General features: G+C 44.4%; 1 protein-coding gene across 6 annotated transcripts in view; it reads right to left on the reverse strand.

Annotated features, from left to right (window-relative positions):
- LOC120799282 (zinc finger protein 521-like) overlaps positions 1-27,689 on the reverse strand; it is a 90,348-nt gene that overhangs the window by 23,163 nt on the left and 39,496 nt on the right. For all 6 annotated transcript variants that reach the window (XM_040144327.1, XM_040144325.1, XM_040144328.1 and 3 more), the window contains 2 exons: positions 23,990-27,495; positions 23,724-23,808 (listed from right to left, as the gene is read on the reverse strand). In XM_040144327.1, the coding sequence (XP_040000261.1) occupies positions 23,724-23,808; positions 23,990-27,139 (3,235 nt within the window). In that variant the 5' untranslated portion in view covers positions 27,140-27,495. The remainder of the gene's footprint in view (positions 1-23,723; positions 23,809-23,989; positions 27,496-27,689) is intronic.

Here is a 27,689-nt window from a genome sequence, read left to right on the forward strand (position 1 = left end):
CGGACTCACTGCTGTATATACAACCCACTACGGTATTGTGGATGGTAGCAGAGTAGACAGCTTCAGGCCTGTAAACAGTAGGTGGGTTTACTTCTCTCTTCTCTCGGCGGGAACTATCCATTAACAGATAATGGGGGGAAAATCAGAGTGATTAAGGCCCAGGGAATTATGGGTGAATACAAATTGACTCCACCTCCGTGTGGTGTGCTCTCTTGAGGTAGAAGCACTGCTCATAAGGAACAAACTCATTTCAGATATACTGCAAGACCCATTAAGGCCTGGAGAATACAGGGGATGGGGGTAGTAAGGTGGTAGGTGGGAGCGCAAAGGGATGGACTCCCCCTGGACCAAAGCTGATTGGAGAACTGGTGCCTGGGGGGAGCATTACTAATATCTATTTCCTGCCTCCACAGTTTAGGAAGGACAGAGTGAATCAAGTGCAAAATGTCGAAATTAAAGTACAAGATTTAATCACGGCACCTTGAAAACTCACCCCATTCTATCAAAGAGCTAATGTATTACACGAACAGTGATGGAAATGTGTTTGAGTGCTAGCTAATAAAATGAAAGAGATTGGAAAACTACCACAGCATGAAAGGGGAAGCTTTACTCCAGTTTGCCTGCAGGGAAGTGGGCATGTAAAAGACATATACTGTATCTGCAAGAGAAAAAAAAGAAACGTGAATGATAAGCTAAGCGAGGTACCAAAGCCCTCATGTCAGGGTCCCAAGTCCGGTGAGTGGCTGATGCTGTTTTCCAGCCTCCAGAGGGAGAAGGAGGGGTGAGGTGAGATTGTTGGCTGTGACATGTCAGTAGTGGTGGTGACGCCCTCGCACAGCAAGAGCAAAGGATTCTGGGGGAACATGTCTCTGGGAGAATGTCAGCTCTGATGCATGGCAGCTCGTTGGAGGTGCTAATCAGAGCAGGGCTAGGCTCCTGCAAGGATCAGCCACTCTGCGCCTACATTAACCGCCTCACAGCTCCCTTGGCTGCTGGGCCAGAGGTAGAAACACCAAAATGACAGGTTTTTTTGTCGAGATAAACATGCGTAACGCTTGAATGGGTATTATAAAAGGTTTAGTCGAGTAGAACACCTTTTGGAGTTCACAAAACGTGTGGGACAAAAACATAAGGACACTTCTCCCTAACATAAACGCACTGAGCAGACATTTCCGGTTGAGTTATTTGCCAAGTGTCCCTGTGCATGTGTTTAGAGATACTCAGATTTTTTACTGTGTAGCAGAAAATGCAGATTCTAAAGCCAGTGGTCATTATTGGAGCATCAAAGACATAAGAGAAAAATGAAACAGTTTTAATCTGCATCATTATTACAGTTTGTTAAACCATTTTATACCAGAAGACCTTAGGACGGATGTATAAATGACAGGTTCGCACTAAATAAATGCATTGTCACTTTCTACATGGAGCCTGGTATATACGAAAAACCCGCTGTGCTTTTTTGTTAATATAATCATGGCTTACATTAGGAATATACAAGCTCATTGTTTTATGGCAAAATGGCAAACTGCGCCACAATTTCAAAGACAAAATTAGGACATTCCATTTGTAAGTTTCATCTTTCACATCGCTGTAGCCTGTTACATCTCATTCAATAATGTTTATACATTATGTGTTAACATTTCTTGTTCCACAAGTGTATTATTTACTATAGAACAAGTAAATGAACACAGTGTGACTCAAATCTGCAGTAAAAGACTAAGAAAAAAACACATTAGAAGTTAGCCCTATACAAGATATGTCAAGATATGTACTCTCTAAAATTTTGGAGGGCCTTAAAAATTGGCCAAATTACTGGGTATGTCTAAGATTTTGTGCATATGTGTATTTTTAGATTTGAAACTGCACTGAATTTGATGTGTTACCCTGCTGACTACAAAAGGAAAGTCGCTAGTAAAACCAGATGAAGCTGGTGTTTCAGCAAGATCTGGTGCCACAGTACGCTTTGAATGATAGTCTGCCATTTTGTGTTTTGCCTGGACATCTTTACCTGCTATTCTTACAGCTGAAATCCACAATGGCTAAAACTCGGTCAAATGAATAGCGTGTAGGTCACAGAGGCAGAGGAAGAGAAAAAAAAGAGAAGGGAGAAATCCACAACAACAAAGGCAAAAGCCGAATACTTGTTAACGAATGATGTGTAGGCGCTGCAGCTGCAGGCAGGTATGGAGGCCCATTGGGGACAAAGAGTGCAGGCTGCTGAGATGGATTGCATGGGAGTGCCGGACCCCCTGCAGCCACACAAACACCATTCTGCACTGAAATGCTCTAATTTTCTCTATACACGCCTATTCTAAACTGCTGGGCTTTTTCTTGTTAGAAGGAAATAAAGGTCAAGTGACTTGCGCCCTGACTTTCGAAGACTCTGCTGCTTTATGAAAGTTGCTGTGCAAAGTGAGAAAAAAAATCCAAACAAGCAAAGAAACAGTAAAATGGCGAAAGGAAAACTTTATGGCAAGCAAAGAGTAGAGAAGAAATGAGGTGCAAAGCTAACCAGAATCTCTTTCAGGCCTCAAAAAACTGAGTGGCCTGAATGTAAAAAGTTAATTACGGGCACATGCCCAGCTTTTTTCGCTAGCCTCACTGTGGCATTGTCAGGCTGAGGTATGTGGGCTCTATGGGGTCTGTGGTCCACACAAAGGAGCAGGGAAAGAGAGTGTTGCGGAGAGGCCCCTTGGCTGGGCTCGCGGCATGGAACACTGTACAATTAGCCAGCCCCTGCGTTCTGCCGGCTTATAATTATCAGTGCTTGCCTTAATTGACTCCCTTAGTCTGCTGCAGTGGGACCCCCCGATATCCCCTTCCCCCCTGCTCGACGCAGGCCGCCAAGCGCCACGCCAGGCTCTCCAAAGTCATTTAGAAAAGTGCTCATATTTTCGAGACAAAAAAGGGGGAACATTTGGTGAGAGAGAATTCATCATCAGGTGTCTAGAGGTTTTCCTTAATAGAAAAGCTGAGTCCCACTGAGTGCGCTCCGTGTAGCGGCCAGCCACGCATGCTCAGGACCAGCAAGCCGCCATTCGCAGCGGGCCACGAGACATTAACATAATTTTATATAACACAGGCACCCGCACAGGAAATTTAATATATCTCAGCAAATACGAGACAGGCGTTTTGCATAATTTTTTTCTCATTCTCCAGCAGGCTTGCTCTCTCCCTTCTATCTCTCTGTCCTCACTCCATGTCTCTCTCCTGTCTTGTCTTCATCCTGCCTCCCTCTCTCTCTTGCTACCACTCTCCTTCGCCCCCGCCCTCCTACACAACCACCCCTCTCTCCTCGCCCCATGGTGCTGCTCTCACTAGGAGAGGGGAAGTTCATTACCTCAGCTAAATCAGAATTAGTCCCTTCATTTTGACGGGGCGAACTTCATTAGAAAGGCCCTTCCTTAATCCAGCAGGGAGAGCTGATGAATCTACATGGGGGCAATAATTTGCTTCACACAGCACAATCAGCCACTTCCTCCACACTGTTTCCCCCTTTCTTTTCTCTGTCTATCTGGCTATATGTATTTATGGTTACATTTTTATAAGATCTACAGCAAAAACCTGAGAAAGGAAAACACCTGCATATAATTAACTAATGGCAGCAGAGAGGGTGTAAAGAATGAGTTATGCTGTTTGGAATGTCCCGTCTCCCCAACAGGCTTCAGGGCCTCTGGAGCAGCCATAGCTGACTTGGCCGACACTCAAACACAGGCTGAGTGAGCACGGCCGATGAGGCTGGGTCTCTGGGTCTGAGGCAACTATTCAAGATTATTTTACAATGCCATGATTATTTTCTAGTGTTTAGGATACACAAATGTTTCCTGTACATGTGGTTAGAGTAGGTAAAATGAAAAAAAAAAACAGAAGTAAAGGATAAATAATAAAGTAAGAATGCTCTACCCTTTGTTTTTTGTTATCCTTTTTATGAAACCTATACAACACACAGTTCTGCAAGGATCTCTAAGTAAACAAAGATTCAGCAGTTGTCCAGATTCTTAGAACAAACTAGAGAATGGAGAGATGTGAATCAGGACAGACAGCCCCTGACTGCCATACCACAGCGCCTGGTGTCAAACAGATGTGCAGCTTGGCAGCTAAGCTCCCCAGAAAACAGAGAGTCCACGGATTCCAGGGTGGCGTTGAGTCGTGCTGCTCCTCCCCCCTCTCGCCACTCCACCGTCCCCCAACTGTCCCAGCTCCCCCACACTGTGCCCCTGCAGTCTCCCTCCCTCATCACCTCCACACAGGGGTCCCCTGACTGGTAATCTCGCCCGTCGAATGTGAAATCCCCAACAGCGATGCCCCGCACTTTTACCCCCTACCTCTGTGGCTGATGGGTAAATTGGAATGGCGCACCCTGCTGGTGCTACGAGTTCTGAACAGACAGCAGTACACACATGCTAAGGCACACCTTGCACGCTCCGTCTAATGTAGTGGACATGCACACTCTCTTCAAGCTGCAATATCCATGCACAGACACATGTCCACACACAGATATACACAAGGAAACAAACACACGTACAGCACGTACAGTCGCACACGCAAAAGCTTCAGGTGAGTCGCATACACAGCCTCATAAGCATACACACACATACAGATGCAAAGTAAGTGTTTCATGCATGACTGTTCACCCTCATCTGCATAAAGATTGAATCTATGGTAAATAAACAGGTACTAGGAACTGAGTCAATATATGTTCAAATTTAAATTTGCATCATCTGGAATGGCTCAGCTTGGCTCCTTTGAAAGAATCTGCACCTGACTTCTGTTGCCATAGTTTCTATTATTATAATATACAATGTAGGACAGAACACACATAACAGAAGATAAGCGAAAACTGCAGAGTAAATGAGCACATAGCTAGGTCCACAGCATGTATAATAAGCACTGCCAACTTGGTGTTTTTCAGTAAGCATACTGTACAACATTAATAAATACTATCAGCGCAGATGCTATCAGTTTTTTTTTTTTTTTTTTTTTTTAATGCAGCCAGGCATCAGGGTAGGATTTCCCAGAGGACTGGTTTAGCTGTCTGAGGCTTCCACTCCATCGCTCTGTCTATTTTTCTCCTCAGTCAATGCTCTGAAGCATGCGTGAACGGTTGAGTCCACCCTCAAATCGCAGGGACGTCCTGAAATAGTCAATGGGACCTGAAGGGGCTAAAGATCACTGCAGAAGAAGCCACAGAGGCCTTGCTGTCAAAGGCAGTGCTTTCAGGGGGCCAGGGGTGAGGGGGGGCCAGAGGGAGAGAGCCAGAGACATGACATACATTTCATTACACTTAAACCAACTGTGGGTTCAACTCAGAGCCCTGGATTTCCAATGGCGTCTCAAAGGATGGAATAAGTGGAGGTATAAGAGAATGGTTTTTACAAAGAACACAATGGGTAGGTGGACAAAGGCAGGCAGCTGGATTAATTGCTTGGGGGCTTGTAGGGATATTTTTCTAAGCACTTCTGTTAAAAGCTCAATTTAGTGGCGTACGTCACTCTGGTTTAACATTAAATGCCTAAAACGTATGTAAATCTCCAAACTCCAACAGCAATTAGTGCAATTAGTAGAATATTATGAACAAGATTCACATTTCACAACTTTAACATATATTTCTAGTATATCTTTTAATATCTTAATATTTTTTTCTATAATTACAGATTCCATTTCCCACAAGTACAGCACAGAAAGATTCTCCTCTCCTCCCTCGTCTTCCGTGTTTGTTTCTGTCTGACAGCTCCGTTTAATTTCTGCCCATAAACACAACCTTAGACGAGAGAGGAGAAAACAGTACTTATCCCAGACATGCCCAGAGTGGTCTTTTCAGCAAGAGCTCTCCTGGCCTTGTACAGAGACTACTTGTCCATTAAGACTGTCAGAGGATGCTCTCAGAAATGAGAGGCCATATCTCTGGAGAGGTCTGCAGGGAGCACGCTCAGACGGGGGCTGGGGTTAAAGGAGAGTGAGCTGGATGGGTGTAGTGTAGTGGCCAATTCTGCACAGGGTTAAGGGAATCTACAGCCTGACTGCTGCACAGTATCCTGGCTGTACATTCTCTCTCAGCGACGTACTCTAAAGACAATTGCCATCATCACTGCAACATTATGGAAAGTATAATTTGCAGTCTAACCTACTTTGCTTTACAAAGAAATGTCTATTTCAAATTCCTTGGAGTATTATTAAAAGGGCTATAGAATTACAAAACACTATTATTATTGGTCGCTTGGGGGGAGCCCTTGCTCATTAAGCTTCTAAGACGTCGTGGGTTTTGATTATTCTATCAGCTTCATTCTCTTATTATAGTGACAAACTCCTGCTATTTTGCTGCCAATCTCTTTCCAGCTGTCACATCTTTTGAAAGATCACAAAAACCTTCAAACACACTTGTGATATGTCTTCAAATTCACTAGACATTGCTTGATTCCCCCATTGAATTTGCAGGATTAACTTGAGGAAGAAACGTCTCATATTTCTTAACTGGTTGCTATGTCTGACATCAGAGTGTATGCGATTCTAGCATACTGCTATTGTCCAGGGGAGGGAACCCTCACTCTAACCGTCAGCGCTTCTCCAAGTGGGACAGAGATGATTAAAACACACCATGGCTGTGACTGACAGACTCCCCACCGCTTCTAGAAGATGACATGTCTCCAAGTCACACAGAAAAGTAACTCCTCTAATTTTAACTCTGACTACAACACTGAGCCCCTCTGTCAAAACCCACAAAAAACAGCCATGCTGAGATTCTAAACCACAATAAGTGATAACAACTAAACAGAGAAATAAGTTTAAAAACAACAATAGGGAGGGAGGAGACAAAAGGGCTGAGAAGGCGCCAGTTCCCTCTGGTGCACACAAACAGCAGGAACCTGTGAGCTTGTGACAACACCTTCAAACATTTCTGTTACTTTCACAGAAGTATCTGATGCTGATGCTCCAATGTGATGCTTCCGCAGCAGTCTTGTCCCAGCGCACATTCAACTTGGCAAACTCTTGGTTACCGAAAAGAAAAAACACCCTCCTAACTGACTGTTTGACATTTGTCATGACAGGAATACAGTGATAGCAGAAAAGAAAAGATGAGAGAGAGGTGGGAGGGGAAGAGAAAATCGAGGAGTGGCAGAGGGTGATCGATGTGTGAAATCGTATGTGTGAAAAAAATAATTTGGCATTCTCTGGGTCTGTTGCAATTCTCAATTTTTTCACGATAAGGAGGACGGAGGGGGGTTTCCTGTTATTGTCACGTTGTGTAGAGAGCTCAGGGTCGCACACTAAATGATTCACAGAAAACGGAATCTTTTACATTGGCGTCAGCAATTCAGCCAGGCGCCCTTGCGGGGGAATTCTTTTTGTGTGTTTTTATTGAAGTCTGCACTGTGCTCACCCAAAAGCTCTGACAGGGGGCCCCCGAGGGCGCTTGTCTTCACCTCCAAATCATAAGATGGAGAGACGAAGCTCCCTCTGCGTTCTCAATTATACCCCTCAACACCCCTTCTTGCACACAGACCCGCAACCCTGCCCTCCCCACCCAAAAAATAAAACAGGCAGAGAAGAAAAGCCTTCAGTAATACAGTCCCAGTGGAGGGCTCCACGATCGCTCTGCACTGCTGGAACAGCTGACAGGCTCAATGCGGCGGGTCCATTCCCTGCGGCCTGTCAGAATTGGTGCTACAGCATGACGGTTAGTACTTCTTCTCTGGGGATGTGCCTCCTTTGCCTGCCCCTCACATGACAGGCCCCTCCTCTGACCCATGGAAGCTCTGTGGCGTTACCCCAATTACTGCTGTGGGTAGGTGGAACTCTAGGTTACGTGCCCCCTCATGCATCTTTACCTCTCCCACTCACTGGGGAGAGTGGGAGACCCATCTGAGGCTCCTGGCACATTCAGATTAGATTGGGGGGACCAGCAAAGAGGGGCAGAAGGTGATGTGTGTGTTGTAAGAGGATTGGTGTAATTTGATCAGCGGGCGCAGCTGCACAAACAGGGGTATCGAGGAATTTCTGTCTGCTTGATGGAATTGACTTTGCATGAATGGCCCCTCTTTTACCCCCAAAATTGTCCATTTTCCACATGTCTCAATGAATATGACAACCTCTCCAGCAATATGAGTGAAATAGTGGAACTGCAACACCAGCTCAAGGTAGCCTGAGTCTTTTCTTGAGCTGTGAAATTCTCCCTCTCCCCCTCTGGCTGTCTGTGCTAAAGACCTCATCCAAGTCCTGCTGCCTGACCTGTCAAAAGCAGCCCCATCCTCTCTAAAATGCCCAAACAAAATAAACCAACAACCGCTGGCAGGGTCAGAGGGCAGCTGCTCTGGGTGCCTGGACTCTAGCGGGCCCTCTGATTGGTGGAAAGGGCAGTGAGTAAAAAGGAATCTTTTCAAAGTGAAATCTCCAGCTGATGGCTTAGAGCTCCACACCCCACAGTTTGTTTCTCTTGCTGCTGTCAAGAGTTTTGCCTGAGCCATTTGGAAGGATTAGAAAAAGTGGGGGAAGAAAAAACTCAACTGGGCAGATCGTGTGTACTGGAGGGTCTGAGTGATGGCTCCAGGACCCCTTGGAGAGTGATAAACCTTTGACCTTGACAGCCCCCTGTGGTGACCCCTGACCTCTGGCTTTGTGCCACAGACACAGTGAGACAGGTGCAGACAGGAAAGTGACCACACCCCCACTGCCAAGGCCAAAATCACCCTCATCTGACCGACCTGTCCTGATGGCCCGAACTCAAACTATGTATGACAAATATCTATCTATTACCAACCAGAGGTAAAACACCTGATGTTACTGAGAAAATTACTATTTGCATGGGAAGAATGCAAATATATGAGATTGTGACAAAAACAATGTATAGCAGAATACAGTCATACTGCATTTACGAACCCAATACTCAAAAATCTATGTCAATAGATTACTATATGACACAGCACAAAAGAAACAGCCAAAAGGGAAATGGGAGAGAAAGGGAGAAACTCAGGTACTGGCACAAAGGCTCTGAATCAAAGCTGAGCGTCAGTAGCCAGTTTACAAATGGATTCAGTTCCATTAAAAAAAAAAAAAAAAACACTTTGTAAAATGATACACATTGTTAGGTAAGAAATAAAAGTCTGGATATTATTAAAGTAGAGGTGTGTGGTGAGTGGAGGCACAATGACACGTTACGTGGCTTTCTTTTCTGCTCTGCGGCAGGCACGTGCTCCAAGGTCGCGCCAGTCCATGCCAGTCTTTCTGCAGATCCATTTCCTCTCCCTAGGCACTTCCCTCATGTTGTTGGCCCAGTGATTCAGTGCCTTGCATTAAGAGCAATTCACCTGCCTCCGGCATCCCAGCGGCACAAGTCCCCTGGGGAAACCAGGTGGAGCATAAAAAAGTTCCACATATGGTAAAGTCAAGCTGCTCGGAGGCTGCCGAGTGTCTGCTGTGGGGATAGAGGCTCCTAAAAGGCCCAGCTGGTACTTGGAAAAGGGCTTCTGCATTACTACACCTCAGTGTCTGTTTGGGCTCCCCTTTGGAAAGTGTTGGCCGGCGCACATGTCCAGCCATTTTAGATTTCTCCCTCTACCCCGCCTCATCCCTCGCTCCCTCCCGCCTTCCAACTGGTTCTGTATCCAATTGAACATTTGGTCCTCCACTGCTGGTTAATCAAATTCCTCCATCTGGCCCCCCTATCCCTGTGGAACACAAAAGGTGCAGCCTGAGCCTGGGTCCAAGTGCATATTGGGAGGGAGGAGGGGGATGGAGACAGGGACTGCCTACCTAACTTACACAGACCAGTCAACTAGATCAGGTAGAGAGCACGAGGCCAGGCCTGATCGTTTTGGGCAAACAGGAACAGCTTGGGACTAAGTATCAGAGCCCTGCTGTTCATATAGAGCTCAGGGACGGCAGCGGGTTCATATGACAGTAGGAGGGTTTTATGAGCTAATACCTCCACATACACTGTAGAATACAGAATAGAGTGAAGCCTAAGTACTACTGGCTACAACAGAAGGGAAGCACTGCCCTGAGACTGATGTTATTCAGTCTCCGTGGCAGTAGAGGGCACTGCTCTTGAAAAACACTTCCCAGGAACAAAGGAAAAGGGAAGAAAAGGGGAATAAAGACGTTTGTTAAAACTGCAAATTTGCTTGTTGTCTTCTTATACTGCTTCCTTAAGTTCAAAGTAGCAGTGTGTCAGTTACTAAGCAGTGTCTAAGCCTGTACTCTGATCAAAAAGAGCTATCTTAAGATATCACACAAAGCCAGCAGTGATCTTTTAATCCCCCAGAGAGACTGTGGAGCCTTCACAAAATATCTCCTCAACTACATATTTATTAGAAGGGACCTTTCAAAAAGCAGTCCTGCTGCACAAAGTTAAACAGGTTTTAAAGTGCAGTCACTTTCACAAAATGCTTCCCTTACAACTATGACATATCCAGCTGATCACAACTACTCCGTGCTCTGATTCAGCGGGAGATCTGAGGCTAGGTGAAGACGGGGACATAAATTGAGTCACAGATACAGAAACACATGGCATCTCAAGTGCTAGCTCTACCCATCCATAATATCTATTGTATGATTTCTATTCATGTCCAACCATCCTTCCCCCTGCCAGGTGGCAAAACATGTGTCAATAATTAAACTGCTTTTACATAACAGGATACAGGAACACAATGCAATTTGCTCCCCATATTTCATTGGGCCTTTATGAAAACACATGAGAGAGCGTAATTAATCAAACCACTGGAATATGTGAACGGCAATTTCCACTTAATGGCACTTACAGGGATTGGGTCCCTTAAGCACCACGTTCTATCTACCAAACGAGCTGGATTCATTTTCATCTTCATAGTTCAGACAATAAAAACCTGGTTTGGATGTTAAACAGAACCCATTTGACATTAGGAAGTCTGAAAACAACATCAGATTTGGTCCATGTGGCCTGGTCTCATGCTTTTGGACACACCATAACTGTGATATGCTTAGCTCAAGTTAGGGATGACTGGTACAGTTATATGTGTGTGATTGTCATGCTTACACTTCAGAAATTAATATTCTTTATAATGATCTTGCTTTGACCTCAAACCCGAGTGTATATTCTTTATTCACTTAACCACAGGAGGCTAACCACCTCCCAGCCAGGGACAGGAAGATGATCATTCACTGCTTTTAGTGGCTCTCTGTGAGAAGATGGTCCTAGTCTAAATGGCACCCATGTCCCTCAAAGTGTTTCTCTCTTCCCCACCTTTTTCTCTCTCTCCCCCTCTGACTCTCCAAAGACTCCTCTAAGTGCAGCATCTTGTTTCAGTAATTCAGCCAGGGCAGAGACAGTGGAGAGAGGAAAGTAATTGATTTCTCTCTCATTTGGTTCCTCCTAGACTTGCTGTAAGGCCTCTTAGGGGACTTCTGGACTATTGGACAGGACAATGTTATGGGAAAGAGTGTCATTGCGTTTAAGGTCATCGTTACACCATGGTTTAATTTTGAGTGTATTTTTATTGGTGTATGGAACAAAGTAGACAAACAAACAATGCTGCTGCCATTTCCAGGATGGCAGACATAAAGATATGCCCTCCCTGTTCATAACGGCGTTGCCATTCTGAATGATAGAGAGACACGTCATGCACTACAGCAATATGATCCACCGTAGAGATACACTCTGAAAACTGCGGCAAAGTACCAAGCTTTTAGTCCATAGGTAAACCTTCTGTCTATAAAAAGACACCATTACTAAATAATTTAGGGGAAATGCCTTTACTGTATGATAACTATTTCTGCTTCACGCTTCATATCATCTTTCCAAAAGAAGGAATAAAGAAAAAGGGGGACTGGAAACAGAAGCAGCCAAATGACATGGAAGACTGGGGGGTTGAAAGAATATTGTGCTTTCATATTGTAGATTTCAAGAGTTTCAGATACCCACTCCACCCATGCATTACTACTGGGTTTATTACTATAACATACTGTAGATGCTTATGAAATAACTTGTTTTTTTAAGGATAGCATTTATGTTTTTCAAGTATTTCCTTATGAAGTTCATATAGCAAATCCCAAAAACTATATCTTGTATTTTAGAATGAAACTATGATGAGTATGTTTAATGTAAGTAAAATACATCAGAGGTATGGTGAGTCATTCTGTTGCCTCTTACCCTGTGGCATGTGGTGAAGAGTTCCCTCAAGCCTTTCAACCTCACAACCTGGCCTTATCAACAGGTTTGTTGTTGGTTCTGTCACCAGTTAAGGGCCATGCATGGGCTCTAATCATTCATTCTGTGTTTCAACTCCATGCCAGCCTGCTAAATTCTTAATAACAGTCAGTAACTCTCAGGTTGAGCTTCCATTCATTTACATCTGATTGAGATATTCTTGCACAAACCAATTAAAAATACAACACAACTACCTGCAGATCCTGGCATGTATTATTTTCAAAATAGACACCAATCTCGTGTGTCATTAAGAGTGCGGCAACTGCAATACAAACAAGACAAATCTATCTATTGTTTATTAACTCCTCAGGCTTTTTACCCAAGAGGGCAGAATAAGAGAGGGAGGGGCAGAGGTCAGCATAATTACCATTCACTCCTTCCTTAGAGTCAGACAGTGCTAAGACATGCACTGGCAAATTCCACGGCAGCATTGTATATCACATTACCATAAAGCCCCAAAGAGCTAACCTTTGTTCAATTCCATTTGATTCTGAGAGAGGAAAACAGTCTTACTGAAAGCCTCATCCAGCCTCAGTGTTTCAAGAGTTCAGGTGTTTGTCTTTCAGTCTTGTGACTGCTCTTGCTAAAGATGTGCTATTCCAAAAATAAAGTGTCAGGGGACGTGGGGGATCATTGAATCATCCTGGGTAGAATATCACATCATCTGGAGAGCTTCAAGGTTCAGTCTCGTGCCTAAGAAAAAAACGCAGTTTGTCGTGAAAATAATACACAGTGTTTGGCTCTAAGCCACTCTAAGTACAGAGTCTAATTCGATAATTATGCATTTCTATGGTTTCTCACATTCTGATTAAAAATTACATTGATTTATATTTTCTCTGTGATACTTAATACTATGTCCCTTGTATTATAGAATTTACCTGGAAGCACTCTCCATTGTGGCTTTTGTAGCGTCGGTACACTCTAATATACCTTTTTACTGAAAATGAGAGCGCCAGTGTTGACAGAATGTTAAATACTGTTACTGAGAGAGGAGGCTTAATGGTGATGACTTCAGTCATGCTTTAAGTCAATGGCTTCAGCTCTCTGTGGCAATCTTTAGGCGGCAAAGAAGGACAAATGTTGCCGCGAAGGATGAAAGATATGTAAAGATGACAAGGGGCAAGTAGTAAGCAGACACAAAGAGAGAAACACATAGAACAGAGAAATACAGACAACATAAACCAAAGAAATAAAAACACAGAAGTGGGCAAATAGAGCAAAAGAGAGGGAAAGTGGAATTATAGAAAAATAAAGACAGTAAGAAAGCAAGAAAGAAAGAAAGCAAGAAAGAACGAAAGAAAGAAAGAACGAAAGAAAGAAAGAGAGATCTGTGAATTTCCCCTTCCTCCCCTGAGACCTCCCTTGATGCCAAGCATTCATCATCCAGCCTCTAATATCAGTTATTCTGTGGCTCCTCTGCTTACAGCAGAATTAATTTCTGCTTTAATTACTCTCATCGGCGGAATGCTGATGAAGGAGAGGGACGAGGCATTCTGGGACTTGGGCCTCATTCCACCACTTTAATTTGAATGAATTCCACCCGGAGAAGCTGGCAAACAACTGGCAGCCGAGCCCCGGGAGCCACTCTGGGACTGCGCAGAAGAGCTGCAGCCATGGCCCCCACCAACCTAGCTACCTTGTGTGTGTTTCCCAGCTTGTGTGTATTATGTGGAGCATGTTGATTGTGCGCAAGGCTGAGCGTTGAAGTAAAAAGGTAGGGAGAAAGAACCACACAAGACGCGGAAAAGAGAAAAAAAGGAGTGATGCGTTGAGTGATGAGTGTGTGTACAGTATGTGAGCGCGATTACAATGTTTGTGTGAGAGCGTGCATGTGTCTTAGTGTCAGTGTGTGCATGTTTGCATTTACATACACAGTATGTACTCAGGGATATGGGGTGAGAAAGTAGAATGTCTATGGAAACAAACTGTGAACGATTTCATACAGAGAGAGACAGTGAGAACAGATCCATATGGAAATAAAATATATGAAATATGAACAGCATCACTTACTGCAGTCCACTGCGTAACACAAGTGTTAGTTTGAGAGCAAAAATCATTAATAGTTAATTTGATTATTCCAGATATGGCACATCATACTCCCCGACAAAGCCCCAGTCCATGTATCATACAAGAGCTAGCAGCATAAAAAGGAAAAATAGGAAAAAGCTGTATGAATAGGAAAAAAACTGTATGTCTGAGATGCACACCATGTTTGCATAATGAAAACAACTGCAGAAACGGTATAATATCACAGCAACCCCGGCAGAGGAGCAGAGAGAGGGGCCATAATTGACTTTTCTCCAAGCCAGCTTGGTAGTTACAGAATGTAGCATATTGGATAAGGATTGTGATTGATTATGTGGGTCTGCCATACCGATTTTGATTAAATGTAACCATGGGTTTCTTTTCCAAGCCCTAATGAAGCCGCAATCTGAAACTGAGAGACTGGAGGATGCTGAGCCAGGCTGCTTTCAGCCCCACACTGTCTATCTGTGTGTTCATGATGCTTCAAAACAGGAGTCATCACACAATATCCTGCTGCTGTCCCTCTGCTATGACACAAAAGAATCATAGATTCTGTGAAAGTCTGCTATTGTCTGATTAACACAATTAAAGAAACTAAACAACGTATTTGCAAAACTCTGATTTCATGCACACACACACACACACACACACACACACACACACACAAAAAATGGAATTAGTGCTCTGTTGCTACAAAATTGAAATTCAATGAATAATTATGTGGCATGAATCTCTGCAGGGAAAGCATACATTTCCCCTCACAGCAAAGTAACATAACTATAACTAATATGTATGCTGACATTGGAGGAAGATACCTACAATCACTTGAGTTCATTCCGTAGCACTTCTTATTTTCACTTCACAACAGATAGCACAATTCATCTCCTCCAATTTTATGTTCTGAGCCATCCCGCCTCCAGTTCAGCAGAGGGCTGGGAGGTAGGTAGGTGTGACCTCCACCGACCCTGAAACCTCTGGACAGGTGGGCGGTGGCCTACGTGCACTGTCCGTTTTGGCAGCAGCTCTCTTCCCTCCCCGGCAGGGAACTCAGGCCATGATGAGCAGCTGGGTCGCAAACACTAAGCACATTAATATCTTCTTAATGATAATAATCATTATGGCATAAGCACCTTCCCCAAAGTGGGAAGGCTCACGGAATGTGCCAGAGTAGCATCGTCGTTAAGGTAAAAAAACTGAGATGAAATGACTCTTTTAATGGGCAGCAACTTACAGCCACCAGGATAATGCAGACACTAATGTAATAATGTGATAATGAGATACACCTAAGACATTAGGGAGACCAAAAACTAAATGAAACCAGTGTGAATGAATAAATACAATCTGTGCTTGAAACTGGGGTCGACACAGTTTCCACGGCAGATATACTTTGTATGATACATACTGCATGCTAATATAGATTTGACTGTATCACAGAAATACAGTATGTTTTAATAAGTACGACTATCCCTACGATTTCCCCCATGCTCTAAGGCCTTACTGGACGTAGTGGAGAACTTCACCACCTTTTCTCCCTGTGCCTTTGAATCCATGAAGTGCTTCTTGTGCACAGTATTTCCCATATACTTGCCTCATTTAATATAACTGTCAGTATTCACCTATCATAGGCCATTATCTGTCTCATCCGTGTTCATTATTGAAGCTAATGATCTGTTGTCCTCTCTGCTCCCCATTGAAGGAGGACTACATTAAAAGTCTCTTACTAACTTAATTAGTAATTATAAATGTTAAAGATTAATCAGAGAGTGAGTGGCTTAAGGTTTATGTCTCTAGGCAGTGGTGGGACAAATGGAGAGACAAAGAGGCCATGTCGCTTCAGTGTTCACACTCCACTGTCATGCTGGAAATAGAACAAGACATATGAAAAGAGTGGAAGTGTGACCATTTTGCCTCTAATGAAAGACACTCGTGTTTTTATCAGTGTGTTTGTATAGGAAAAGGGAAAAACAGAAAGCGAAATATTACTATTTTATGTACAATGAGAGCCTGCATGCTTACAGCTACCTTAAAGCTAAAATTCTTCCAGCTAAGTATGGCATGTTATTTCCATTGTATAATCTACAAGCAGGACTGTAGTGGATATAACGCTGTTAAAGGAAGCAGCATTTAATATGGTAACCTATGATGCACGCAGTACTCACATTATCTCTTTCTAACAAGATGGAAATAGATCCCCTTAATTAAATCCTGGGTGTACACTAATTCCTTACTAAATCTGCAGCTCTCTGACAATTCCACATCAGCAGCACCATGCACTCCAGTAAACATATAAGCACTGATATCAACATTAAACCTTAATAACTAATAAAGCTTTCATCCAGGGAGTTCCTGTGTGATTTCCATTAATGTGAGGGGAATCGCCCAGGACCATCTCCGTGTTTTCCGGAGCATGTTGACGCTCAAGCCGGGGGGTTGGTACTCTCTGCACAGGAGGAAAACAAGGAAGGACTTTATCTGTGCTGAGTTGTGGGATGGTAGAGATGCAAATTGCATTTCTGCCTGAAGTTCAACCAGATGTGTGAGAGAAACTTCTAAACTTTTATTTGACCAGCAATTAAATATCAGTTAAAGGAGATGCACAAGGCACAGTGTGAAGCAAAGGAAGAGTGAATAACAACTGACTATTGTAAAAACAAGCACATATTTTACAGTAAATGATGAGTATCCATTTCGTAGATCTGCCCTCTCTCTTTTAGAGGAGAAATGGTGGTGCTTTGACTGTTGAGCAGGGAGTCCTTTCGCACAAGACACACAGAGTGGGGTGATGGTGGGGGGGCTGGCCGGTGGCCCGCAGCACCTGAAACCTATTAGAGAGCTTTGGAACATTCCACAGGGTTCTTCCACATTGGCCAGAAGGCATCATAAAGGTCCTCACAGAGAGGATCGGTGCGACTCAGGCGCAGACAAACAGCCAGCAAGGTGAAACACTAAAACATGAGTGGAAGAGCGTGACATCCGAGTTTACCGCAAATGGCCACATTGTTTGTATGCGGCCCCTCCTGAAATATAAAATGTGTTCTAAAGGCAAAGATTATATTTTTTGCGCTTAGTTTGTCTTAATAAAGAAACATGATGATTAAAACATTTACCGTTGGCAAGCCAAGCAAAACTTTTATCAACTTTTTATCAAATGGTTTGCCATCTGGACCCAAAACAGTAGGGGCCCAATAGTGCACTGACACTAAAAACAAACATGCATAAACACACACAACCTGCTGCCAAATTTCTTGGAGATAGCCTTATCTTCTCCGCTATGTGTGTGTATATATGTGTTTTAGTGGTACCGAGGCCCATCTCTTTGGCTGGATCTGTGTCCATGACTCAGTGTTATGCTCACTGGGTTTAGCTCTATGGGTGTCTGTGGCCTCTCCTCTGGCCGCCCGTGTCCATTTGCTCTGCGGGTATGGCAGGCCTGAGCTGACAGATGGCCGCCCCTCTCCATTCCGCTCCAGAGTAACACAGTAACTGGTTTTTCCTCCGCCGTTGACCTTGCCACAGCCAGCCAGCAATCCAGCCTGGCACTTGGCCTGTCGAACAGGAGGGTAATGAAGTCCAGCGCTGCTCACATGATTATTAAGGCTTTGACGCTGGGGGGCCTTTCAGAACCCTATCCCCCTCCCCTCTCCTCCCCTGTCTGCCATTCACACAGCCAAAGTTCGATGAGGATAGTCATTCGTTACATGATACTTTGGAAAACCACCGTCGTGCTCCATAAAGAGAGCTGAAACTTTTTGTGTACTCTTTTGGTCTGCTTGTATTCTAACACAAACCTCTTTACACCTATGAAGCGTACTTAACAACAATTTTGAGAACAACATTGAAACTCTTTCCTATTCAGTAGCGTATGATAGCTACTGGTGTCCCAATATGCCTATCATTCCAAACACACACCAAGTAAGAGCCACTACACAAAGTTAGATCAGATCTGTCACACTACTATTGGTGCTGACAACCTCTAAAAGCAATGCAGTTCAGTGGTAGAGCACTTCACTTCACTCTCACCGCAATTCTCCCTTACCGCAAGCATCCCTAGGCACGCTTGGAACCCTGGTCCCATCGGGGCCAGACTGGGATTTGAAAGGTGTAGGTTGCAGCTCTGACCTTTACTAAGGCAGGACTGTCTGTTTGCACTCCCATAAGCCCCCCTCCAGTCAGACTGCTAAGCAACCCCATCAAACCAGGGGTGCGCATGCACCTACGGCCTTGGTGACATCTCAGAGACCATGGGGAGGTGGAGTAATGCAGAGGTTAATTCTGGTCATCCAGTATTTATGGGCTTCACTTCAGAACAAGGGTTGGCATTAACACTCTAAAGGAGACATCCCTCCTGTGTATCAATAAAACATACTCAGAAGCACAGGGAGAGCCTACCTTTATCCAGGTCACCCAAGTTCCCAACTTGACTTGCATAGGAGGATTCGCAAAGTACTCCAGTGAATCCTTTACTAGATGATGTCCTTAAATTCAAATACAGATTATACAAATCTGTATAATTGCATTTAGTTTGTAATTTATGCCTGATAATGATTAACTCAACAAATGAGTATTTTCCCCAAATCACCATGGAGACACCAACTTACCTATTGCAATGCAGCATGGGGCAGCAAGTGCTCGCTCAGAGTTTGTACAAACAGGCTGTATGAACTGAGAGCATCAGATATTTTCTCACATGTTGGCCTAGTCTGTGAGGTGTGGGGAAATGTCAAGAAAATCAATAGATAAGGACCACATCAGACTAAGCTTGTCTGGCCTAGCAACACAGCATCCCCATGGTGATGTCAATTACCTCTGCTTTACAACAAAAACACCAGGAAGAGCAAAACAGTCTTTGCAATGCTGTAAAACTTTTAATGCAGTCTCCTGGTTACATTGAGGAATTTATAAGAAACTTATTTTTTGTTTGCCGTCCAGACAGGTAACACAGTGAATGTGAGAATCTTATTGATGGCTCATTTTTGCAGCTCACTGTGTTTTCTATTCTCCTCATGGACGACACATTAGTCAGGGAGAGGTATAATGTAATGAGCAGTAAGGTGCGCATAATTGCATATTAGCAGCAACACACTTGGCTGCACGGGAGGTGACTGCGCTAACGAACAGAGAGGTGTTATTAATCACCAATTAATAAAAGCAGGCAGATATCACACTCAGTATATGGCACGCATGGTTTCCTTTGTTTCTACTGGCTGGTCCAAGCCTGTTCTCTTATTTATTTCATAAGATTGATCCTGTTCCTGTTCCGTGTTGTGTATTGAGTTCTGACTCTGATCCAGCCCCCTAGGAGTCAAATTAGGAGTGTTTGTCCATGTTTGTTAGCAGATTACATGTGTATGTTCTCTATGAATGAGTCCCAGAAACTGAGGGAACACCATCAGACATACCTAATCAAAGAGGATTATAGGAAAAGAAACAAAGAATAAAAATAACATATTCTGCTTGTGCACCAGGAGAAAAAAAAAGCTTAATGGAGTAGTGAATGTGTTGCCACCAGGGCAGAGACAGTGATGGAGACCATGTAATCAACATACACTGGCCAAGTTGCTCTTGGGGCCCAAGACAAGAGGATATGTGTCAAGGATAATTTGCGGCCCTTAGCAAGAAACAAAACAAGGCTTTCAACTTCAAATGCGGCTAAAGTGTGACTCCTGTCTGTTTCCCTACTAAAAGCCAACACAGTATGTTTTTTGCCAGGTTGGAGCTCATTTAATATGAAAATGTGAGCGCTAGATGGTGAGACAGAGGAAAATGGAGAGATAGTGGACAGGGAGTGGGGAAGTCGAAAGAGAGAACAGAAAGGAGGAGGAAAAACTAGGAGAGAGCTAAAGGCCTCTCACTCGCTCTCCTCTCCAGCTCTGTAACGGCCCACAGTGCCTGCTTCACACAGAGCGGCCAGCTGTACAGCAAATGTGCCTTTCCCTCTCCGCCCCCGAACCTTTCCACCCCTCCAGTGCCCCCCTCTGCCTGGGCCGACCAGGCCACTGGCTCCTCTCTGTGAGAGAAGGCTCCTCCCTGACTTGGCTCCAAGCTTGGTGTTGTCACCAACCCAAAAAATCTGTAGAGGTGACCCCAAAAACACTTTCTGGGATGTGGTTTGGTTTGCTTGTTTACAATTGTCCTTCTGAGCACTGCCACCCTGGCAGTAGCTACTCGGAATGGACACGAGTGAGATGAGAAATTGATGAAAGCAGATATAACAGAAAAGCAAAAACCATTTTCACCTTTAAAACCCTTTAAGACACAGACTGTTCTTCAAAACATGTCAGGGCTCTGAAAATCCACACAGGGACATTTGAAACAGTGCGATAAATAGGCCAAACGTGCCCCCCATGAGGCTCCAAATGTCATAGTTTACAGTGGGGTCAAAGTGAAGCAATGGGGTGGCATGATGGCATGCTGATAAAACCAAACAGGCCTTTGTGTCAATGAAAGACCTTCAAAGGTCCTCTCAAAAAAAAAAAAAAAGACTTTGTGAAAGCACCAATGCTAAATATTTTTCCCAATGTAATTACTACCGATCAAGATGGCAAATTGAACTGATGATCAGATTTGTTTTTCAATTTCAAAGAAAAATAGAAGTGAAAGGTTTGATAGTGACTGCAGCAGCTGAAAGCTGTATAAATCTGTGTGTCTCTGGAGAAAAATCGGACACCCTCAATTCTGTAAGTGTGCCATGCCAAAAAAACTCTAAACTAAAGAGTGGCCAGCTGTCTTCTGGCCTGCTATTAAATTGCTCCTTGGATGGTGGCGATATCATTTTTTTCTCCATAGGAGTATCACACCAGGTCCCCAAACAGAGCGACCAGCTGTACAGCAAATGTGTACTGATCCATCTGGGCCCTAGCAGGCTGCGGCCTCCATCTTAAGACACGTGGGGCCGTTCACAGGCTTGGCTGGGGCTGGTCTGCAACACACCCCTCTGCATCCATGGCCACCTCCTTCCCTTTCATTTACGTCCTTTATCATAGTAAATCTCAGTAGCTGGACACCAGAGCTGTGCTTTATATCTGAGCTAGGGCGTCATCATCTGAGTGTAATATCCATGCATCAAAATGTGCTGGCAGTCATACAGAAGAGGCAGCCACAAGCACTTCGGCCTAGTGTGAGGTGATGGTGGAGGCTGAGTGCACTTGGTTTAGGGAGACTATTGTATTACAAAGGCAGCTAATATGGACTTGTCTGGGTGAGACAGGCTCAGGTTTTGTTGTTCCATATACTTAGCACTATGGTTATGTCACGGCACACCACTATATATAGAGTTATCAGTGTGAACTGACACCATGGAGCGGGGCATGGATGAAAACAACACCCCTATGAATCCAGCGTCTGCTCCATTACCTACGCTAATAACGCTGACAGCTGAGCGGAGATGACCCCAGCCCCCTGTTTCCCCTCTCCTGTGCAGATGGCCATTAAAAGGAGAAAGTGTCCATTTTTTTCAGTAGAGAAGGTATTTAGACCTTTTCCAAAAGAGTATTTTTTTCTGTTTTTGGCCTGAATTGGCTTTGCAGAGATGAAAGGATGGATTGAATTGAACCCTGTTCTACATTAAAACAGGATTTTTCAGAAGCCATATAAAACCGGTAGATTAATATCAGTGTTGTGACACAACTAACCTGATGAATTGGTTTTTATTTATAGCTTTTCAGTTAAACATATTTTCTTTATTTTTCTTTATTCTATTTAGTTCTCTATTTGTTTGTCTGTTTTACAAAATGCAGTCACTTCTTGGCAACTTAATCTTTTGACCAAATTTTTATTACGATGAGTTTTGTTTTCTCCATATTTTACAGATCACAAAAAAAAATGCATCTAACAGAAACCCTTTTGAGGAGTCTGATGATAACCATGATCATGTTGAATACAAAGCAATGGCATATCAGAGAAGTAAGACATCAGACAATAACCCAATCACCTATCCTCCTGTTATCTTAAGCTGTCTGAATTCCACTATTATGGGGGAACTGTGTGCTTCTGCCGCTGAAAGACATAAAATAACCAGTAGGGGGGTTTGTTTTCTACCCTCCCAGTGTGCTCCGTGCCTGCCTTTGCGAGAGAAAGGACTAATGCTGGCATGGTACTGTATTAGGCACCCCCAGTAGAATAGTGGGTGAGCAGATCGCAAAGATGAATACAAAATACACACCTACACACTCCCAGCTCGTCTCTCTCCTTTGCAAATACACTGCAGCATCAAAATCACAAATCACATGCTTCTGATTGTTTATGCACAAACAGTGGGTCCCTGATAGAATTGCCTACCGGCCCTGATAGAATTGCCCACCGTGTTTAAATTCACCTGCGCCTAGAAGCGTGTCCCAAACAGAGAGGCGGTTTGGTTCCAGATCAATGAGTCTCTCTCCCACTGAAGACAACAGATAATGCAGTGTAATGAAAGAGCCGCCAAACGAGCTGAATAAATGAATGAATAAAGGAACGTGAGACTGGAAATCAGACGCCTACTTACTGCAGGCAAGAAACCCTTTTTTCCAATTGTCTGTTCTCTAAAAATCATTCTGCCTGCATACAAATGACAACCAAAAGTAAAGAAAATTTTAAATGTGTAGGTTAGTGTTACACCAGCACTCTTTGTTTAGAAATCTTGTGAAAGGAAATGAGAAATTTGGAATAATTTTGTGATAGACAAAGCAGTAAAATCAAATATCCATTTTTTCAGTTGATTTGACGTCATTAAATGCTGAGAGCATGAAAGTATGTTACCAAATGTTTTATTCAGATCTCAGTCATCTGAATATAGTGTTTAAGTGAAAAGGCACAATAAACAAGCAAAAAGGAAAAAAAAGTACGGCAGCAATGTGAAGAGTTTTTTGAAAAATGTGAAATAATATTTGGAATTTATACAGTTTGAATAAAATCAGTTTTGGTATTTAAATATTTAAATAATCTGTACAGTATGTATCCCCTACTTCAAACTACCTTCATGACAGAGTGGTTTGAAGTGGAGAGATTCTTCTCCACAAGCATGCACATGTACTGTATTATACCATTCACATGCATTGGGAAATGAAAATGATGGGTTTATAAATGCACAACACTGGGGATGCAGTTGATGGTCAAAATATTAAAATAATTCCACCTATTTGGTGATGTGATCCAGATACTTGTGAGCCTGAATGAGACAGGGTCAAATATTTTATTACATATATCACATCAATTCTTGATATGTGATTCACCTTTTAAAAAGTATGAAAACACTATATCTGAAATTTCTTTAAAATTATCAAATATTTATGGTGAATTTGGGTGAATTTTCCTTAATGATTTGTATATTATATTGATGGTAGTCACAAAATTATTCCTTCTAACATTTAAATCACACACATAAAACCCCATTGACTTAATTTATGCTACATTGTAGAAATACTTTGGGAAATGTAGAAAAACACATTTACAAAGATACTACACAAGCACTGTTTTTTATGACTTTGTGGCAGGAGTGCAACAAAGACCATAATGAATGACACAAAAAAGAGCTATCTCCTACCCAGCATGTGGTTGGCCACATGAACTTGGATGTCCCATTCACTGTAGAACACCATCTGACATTTGATGCACTGGTATGTCTTCTTCTGTAAATAAAACCGAGAGGAAAAGGATTATTATAGTCAATGTTGAATAAAAGATAATATTACAAATTAGAAATCACTTTTGTTTAACCAATTTAACATAACAATACGATCCAATTTGAGAACCTCAGCGTGTTCTTATGAGTTATTCAACCTCATTCAATACAACACTAATTAACAATACCTCTTCAGTTTGTGAGGGACTTGCTCTAGGCATGGGGGACACCTGGGGTGTTTTGAGCTGCCCGCTGTTGCTATCCCCAGCCTGTTCCCGATGCACTGTCTGGATGTGGTTTTGCAACTCTGCTTCAGACTCAAACTTCACATTGCAGCTGGAGCATCGTGTCTTGGCAGCGGATGATGAGGATATGGAAGAGGATGAAGATGATAAAGAGACGGCTTTGCCTTTCCCGTCCCCAGGGCTGAGACTCTCCCCCTGGACCCATGCGCCTGTAGTTGTTGCTGGAGTGGTGGCTCCACCCTGCTGTTGTTGCCTTCCTCCATTCACTGTTGGGCTTGAGCTCTTAGAGCCAGCTGCTGTCACACAGGATGCACAGAGTCCGTAAGGCAGGCCATTGATGTCCAGTTTCACAAGGTCTTGTTTGGACCGGAAATCTTTCAGACAAGAGGCGCACTTGAAAAGTTTCTGAGCATGGTGTTGGTGCTGGTTCTGAGAGATGGCATTGCTACGGCCCATGGGTTGGTTGGTGGACATGGTGCCTGTTTTTTGCATGTGGAAGGTACCATGGATCTTGAGTTCCAATGTGGAGGTGACTGTCTGCATGCAGACCACACAGCGGAAACCTGTCAGGGAGTTCCGCAGGTCAGGGTGCATCTGGCAGTGCTCCAGAAAGTCCTCCTCACTCTGCAGAGGCATCTTACAAATGCGGCAGCTTCCTGTGTCCAGACTCTTGCTATGGGTGACCTTGTGCTCAGTCAGAGTGAGTAAGGAAGGGAAGCGCTCCCCACAGATGGGACACATGTAGTGTTTGACAGGCCCAAGGTGGGTCTGCATATGTTCCCTCAGCCCAGCCTCAGAGAAGAAGGTGCGAGAGCAGACATTACACTTGTGGTTGCCCTTGATCATTTCAGCTTTCCTTTTTATCATGGCACTCTCACCAGGGCGTATATTGTGATCTCTCAACTGGTGGTTAGTGAGGAGTGACTCCATGGTGTAAGATGCCCCACAGATGTCACACCCATACATGGGCTCTGCAGTGTCCACCTCTTCCTCACTTCCATCATGGCTGTTCTGGGACTCCACCACAGATCCTCCTGCTGTCCCTGGACCGTGGCTATTGGTTAGGAGACCTTGTAGCTCAGCATCTTCTTTAGGCTGGCCATCCCCACCACTTACAGTAGAGCCATTAGCACCACAGTTCTGTGCCTTTCCCTCAAACACACAGTGTTTCTCCCTCAAATGCTTCTCCAAAAGGACGATGGCATGGAAGGCCTTACTGCAGAAGCGACAGTTATACTTCTTGCTGTGGGTGGTGATGTGGCACTGCAGCTCCACCTCTGTGCCGAAGGACTCTCCACAAAAAATGCAGCGATGGGCACGACCCTGGCTTTCCAGATGGCTGTGTTTGACATGTAGCTGTAGGTCAGTCTCATGCCTGAAGTCCCAGTTGCAGGAGGTGCAGCGATACACCTTCTTCTCGTTGCTGTGCTTTACAGCCAAGTGGAGCTGGGTAGACACCTTTGAGTCAAACACCTCCTGGCACAGAGTGCAACGAAAGAACACAAAGGTATGCATGTCGAGTAGGTGCTTCTGCAGGTCATCCACTGAAGTGAATTGCTTGTCACAGCTCTCACAGATGTAATAAGTGGAGGTAATAGTGAAGTGGATTGTCACATGCTTTAGCAGGGACTCTTGGTTGGGGAACTCTTTGTTACACTGTGGGCAGGTCAGTTGAGGCTGCAAGCCATCCAGGTGAGTTTTTAGGTGAGTCTGGAAAAGGTCCAAGCTGGTATACTTGGCGCCACACTGGTTACATATGAACTCACTTGCAGTGCGTGAGGCTGAGCTGCCTTGTTTCAGCATGGTTGGTTCCACAGATATTGGAGAAGAGGGGCTGAGAGTGCGCAGGGATTTCTTTCCATTGTTCATGTAGTTCAGTGCCAGTGGAATGTTCTTGTGATTCTCCTTGATGTGCTTGTTGAGCTTCAGAACACTGTTGAATATGGGGGAATTGGTGCAGTATGAACAGGAGTACACTTCAACTATAGGCTCCTTGGGAGTTACAGCCAGGGGGGAGTCAAAGCGCAGGCTTCCCCCATCACAGTGAGTCTGACGAACATGCTCCTCCAAGGTAGCCTCTGTCAAGAAGCCCATGAAGCATTGGGGGCAGAAGAAGGCATTGCTCTCCTTGGCCACAGGACTAGGAAAGCCATGGGAGCAGCGGATGTGTTCCTGGAGTGCATTGAGGTCACTCAACGCCTCAGGGCAGAAGTTACACTGAAGGAGGGCATCAGGCAAGCTGGCTAACAGGGCAGCATGGTCTTCTGCATTGTGGACCTGCTTAAGATGTTCATTTAGATTTAGTAAAGAGGGCAGAACCTCCAAACAAAACTGGCAAGTATGAGCCTGCTCTGGCTTGTCCAGATGCATGGTTCGCAGGTGAATTTGAAGCACAGCCAAACTGGAGAATACTTGCTTGTTGCAGTAGATGCAACTGTAGGAGACCTTAGGCTGTTTGGAGGAACGTCCTCCCATGTCTGATGTGTTCTGAGCAGCCCTCTTTCTCCTGCCCCTTGTCTTGGGCACAGGTGGCGCAGTCTCCACCATTGTGGAGCTGTCGACAGAGAGGTTGGAGTCAGGAGTGGTGCTAGAGACAGAAGTGTAGCCCACTGTTAGCAAGGAAGGGCTGTTACTATGGTTACTCGATTCAGGGAGCTGGTGGATGTCCATGTGAGCATAGAGGTCCTCAACAGAGAGAAAGTGCTCTGAGCAGATAGCACAGGTGTGGCCCTTCCTGTCTCGGCTGTGGGCCTGGTCAATGTGGGTCAGCAGGGTGCCCTCATCACTGAAGGGCTCATGGCAGTAGATGCACTGCAGGGTGGCACCCAGGCCTCCATCCTCTGATGGAGAGCACTCCGGGTGGCACTCGGCGATGTGCCTCTGGAGCTCTTCTGGAACATCAAAGCCCTCCTCACAACGGCCGCATTTGCGTGTTTCTTTCAGCTTCCATTCATCAGCTCTAGACAGGCTGGAGCTGCTGCCATCTTTGCCCCTTTCGTGTACTTGCATGTGGCCATGGAGAGAGCTGGAGGAAAGGAAGCCGCGGCGGCACACAGGGCACTTGTGGGGTTTGTTGGAGGCGTGAGTTTTCATGTGGATTTTGAGGTGATCACTGCGGGAGAAGGCAGAGTCACACTCTCCACAGTGGTACTTCTTATCGCCGGTGTGGAGCTTCACGTGTCGATCTCGGCTGCGCTTGTGCTTAAAGAGGCGGCTGCAAAAGGTACAGCTGAAAGGGAGTTTATCACCGTGACTTTGTTCGTGACGCTTGAGGAAACTTAAGCGACTGAAGGACTTGTCACAGAACTGGCATGGGTATGGCAGGCCAGGGCCCCCTTCCTCCTCGCCAAAATCATAGTCCTCGCAGTGTCCTGGAGAGGTCTGATCCTTACTGGAGGGAGATGATGCTGGCCAAGAACAGGATGGGTCATCTTCAAGATCAGGACCATCTGGAGAAGAAGACAGAAAGAGGGAAAAAGAGAGAAAAGAGGGTTTTAAGGGCAAGTAAGAGGAAAAAAGGTGGAGAAAAAAGGAGAGTGTGTAAGAGAGATGTTTTAAGGCTGTATTAGCAACTCATTTGTCTGACTCTTTGAAATAGAAAAGGTGGGCCACCATGGTGTTATTTGTCATAGTAATTATAAGG

The sequence above is a fragment of the Xiphias gladius genome, chromosome 14, assembly GCF_016859285.1.
Source record: "Xiphias gladius isolate SHS-SW01 ecotype Sanya breed wild chromosome 14, ASM1685928v1, whole genome shotgun sequence".
In the NCBI taxonomy this organism is placed as follows: Eukaryota; Metazoa; Chordata; class Actinopteri; order Istiophoriformes; family Xiphiidae; genus Xiphias; species Xiphias gladius.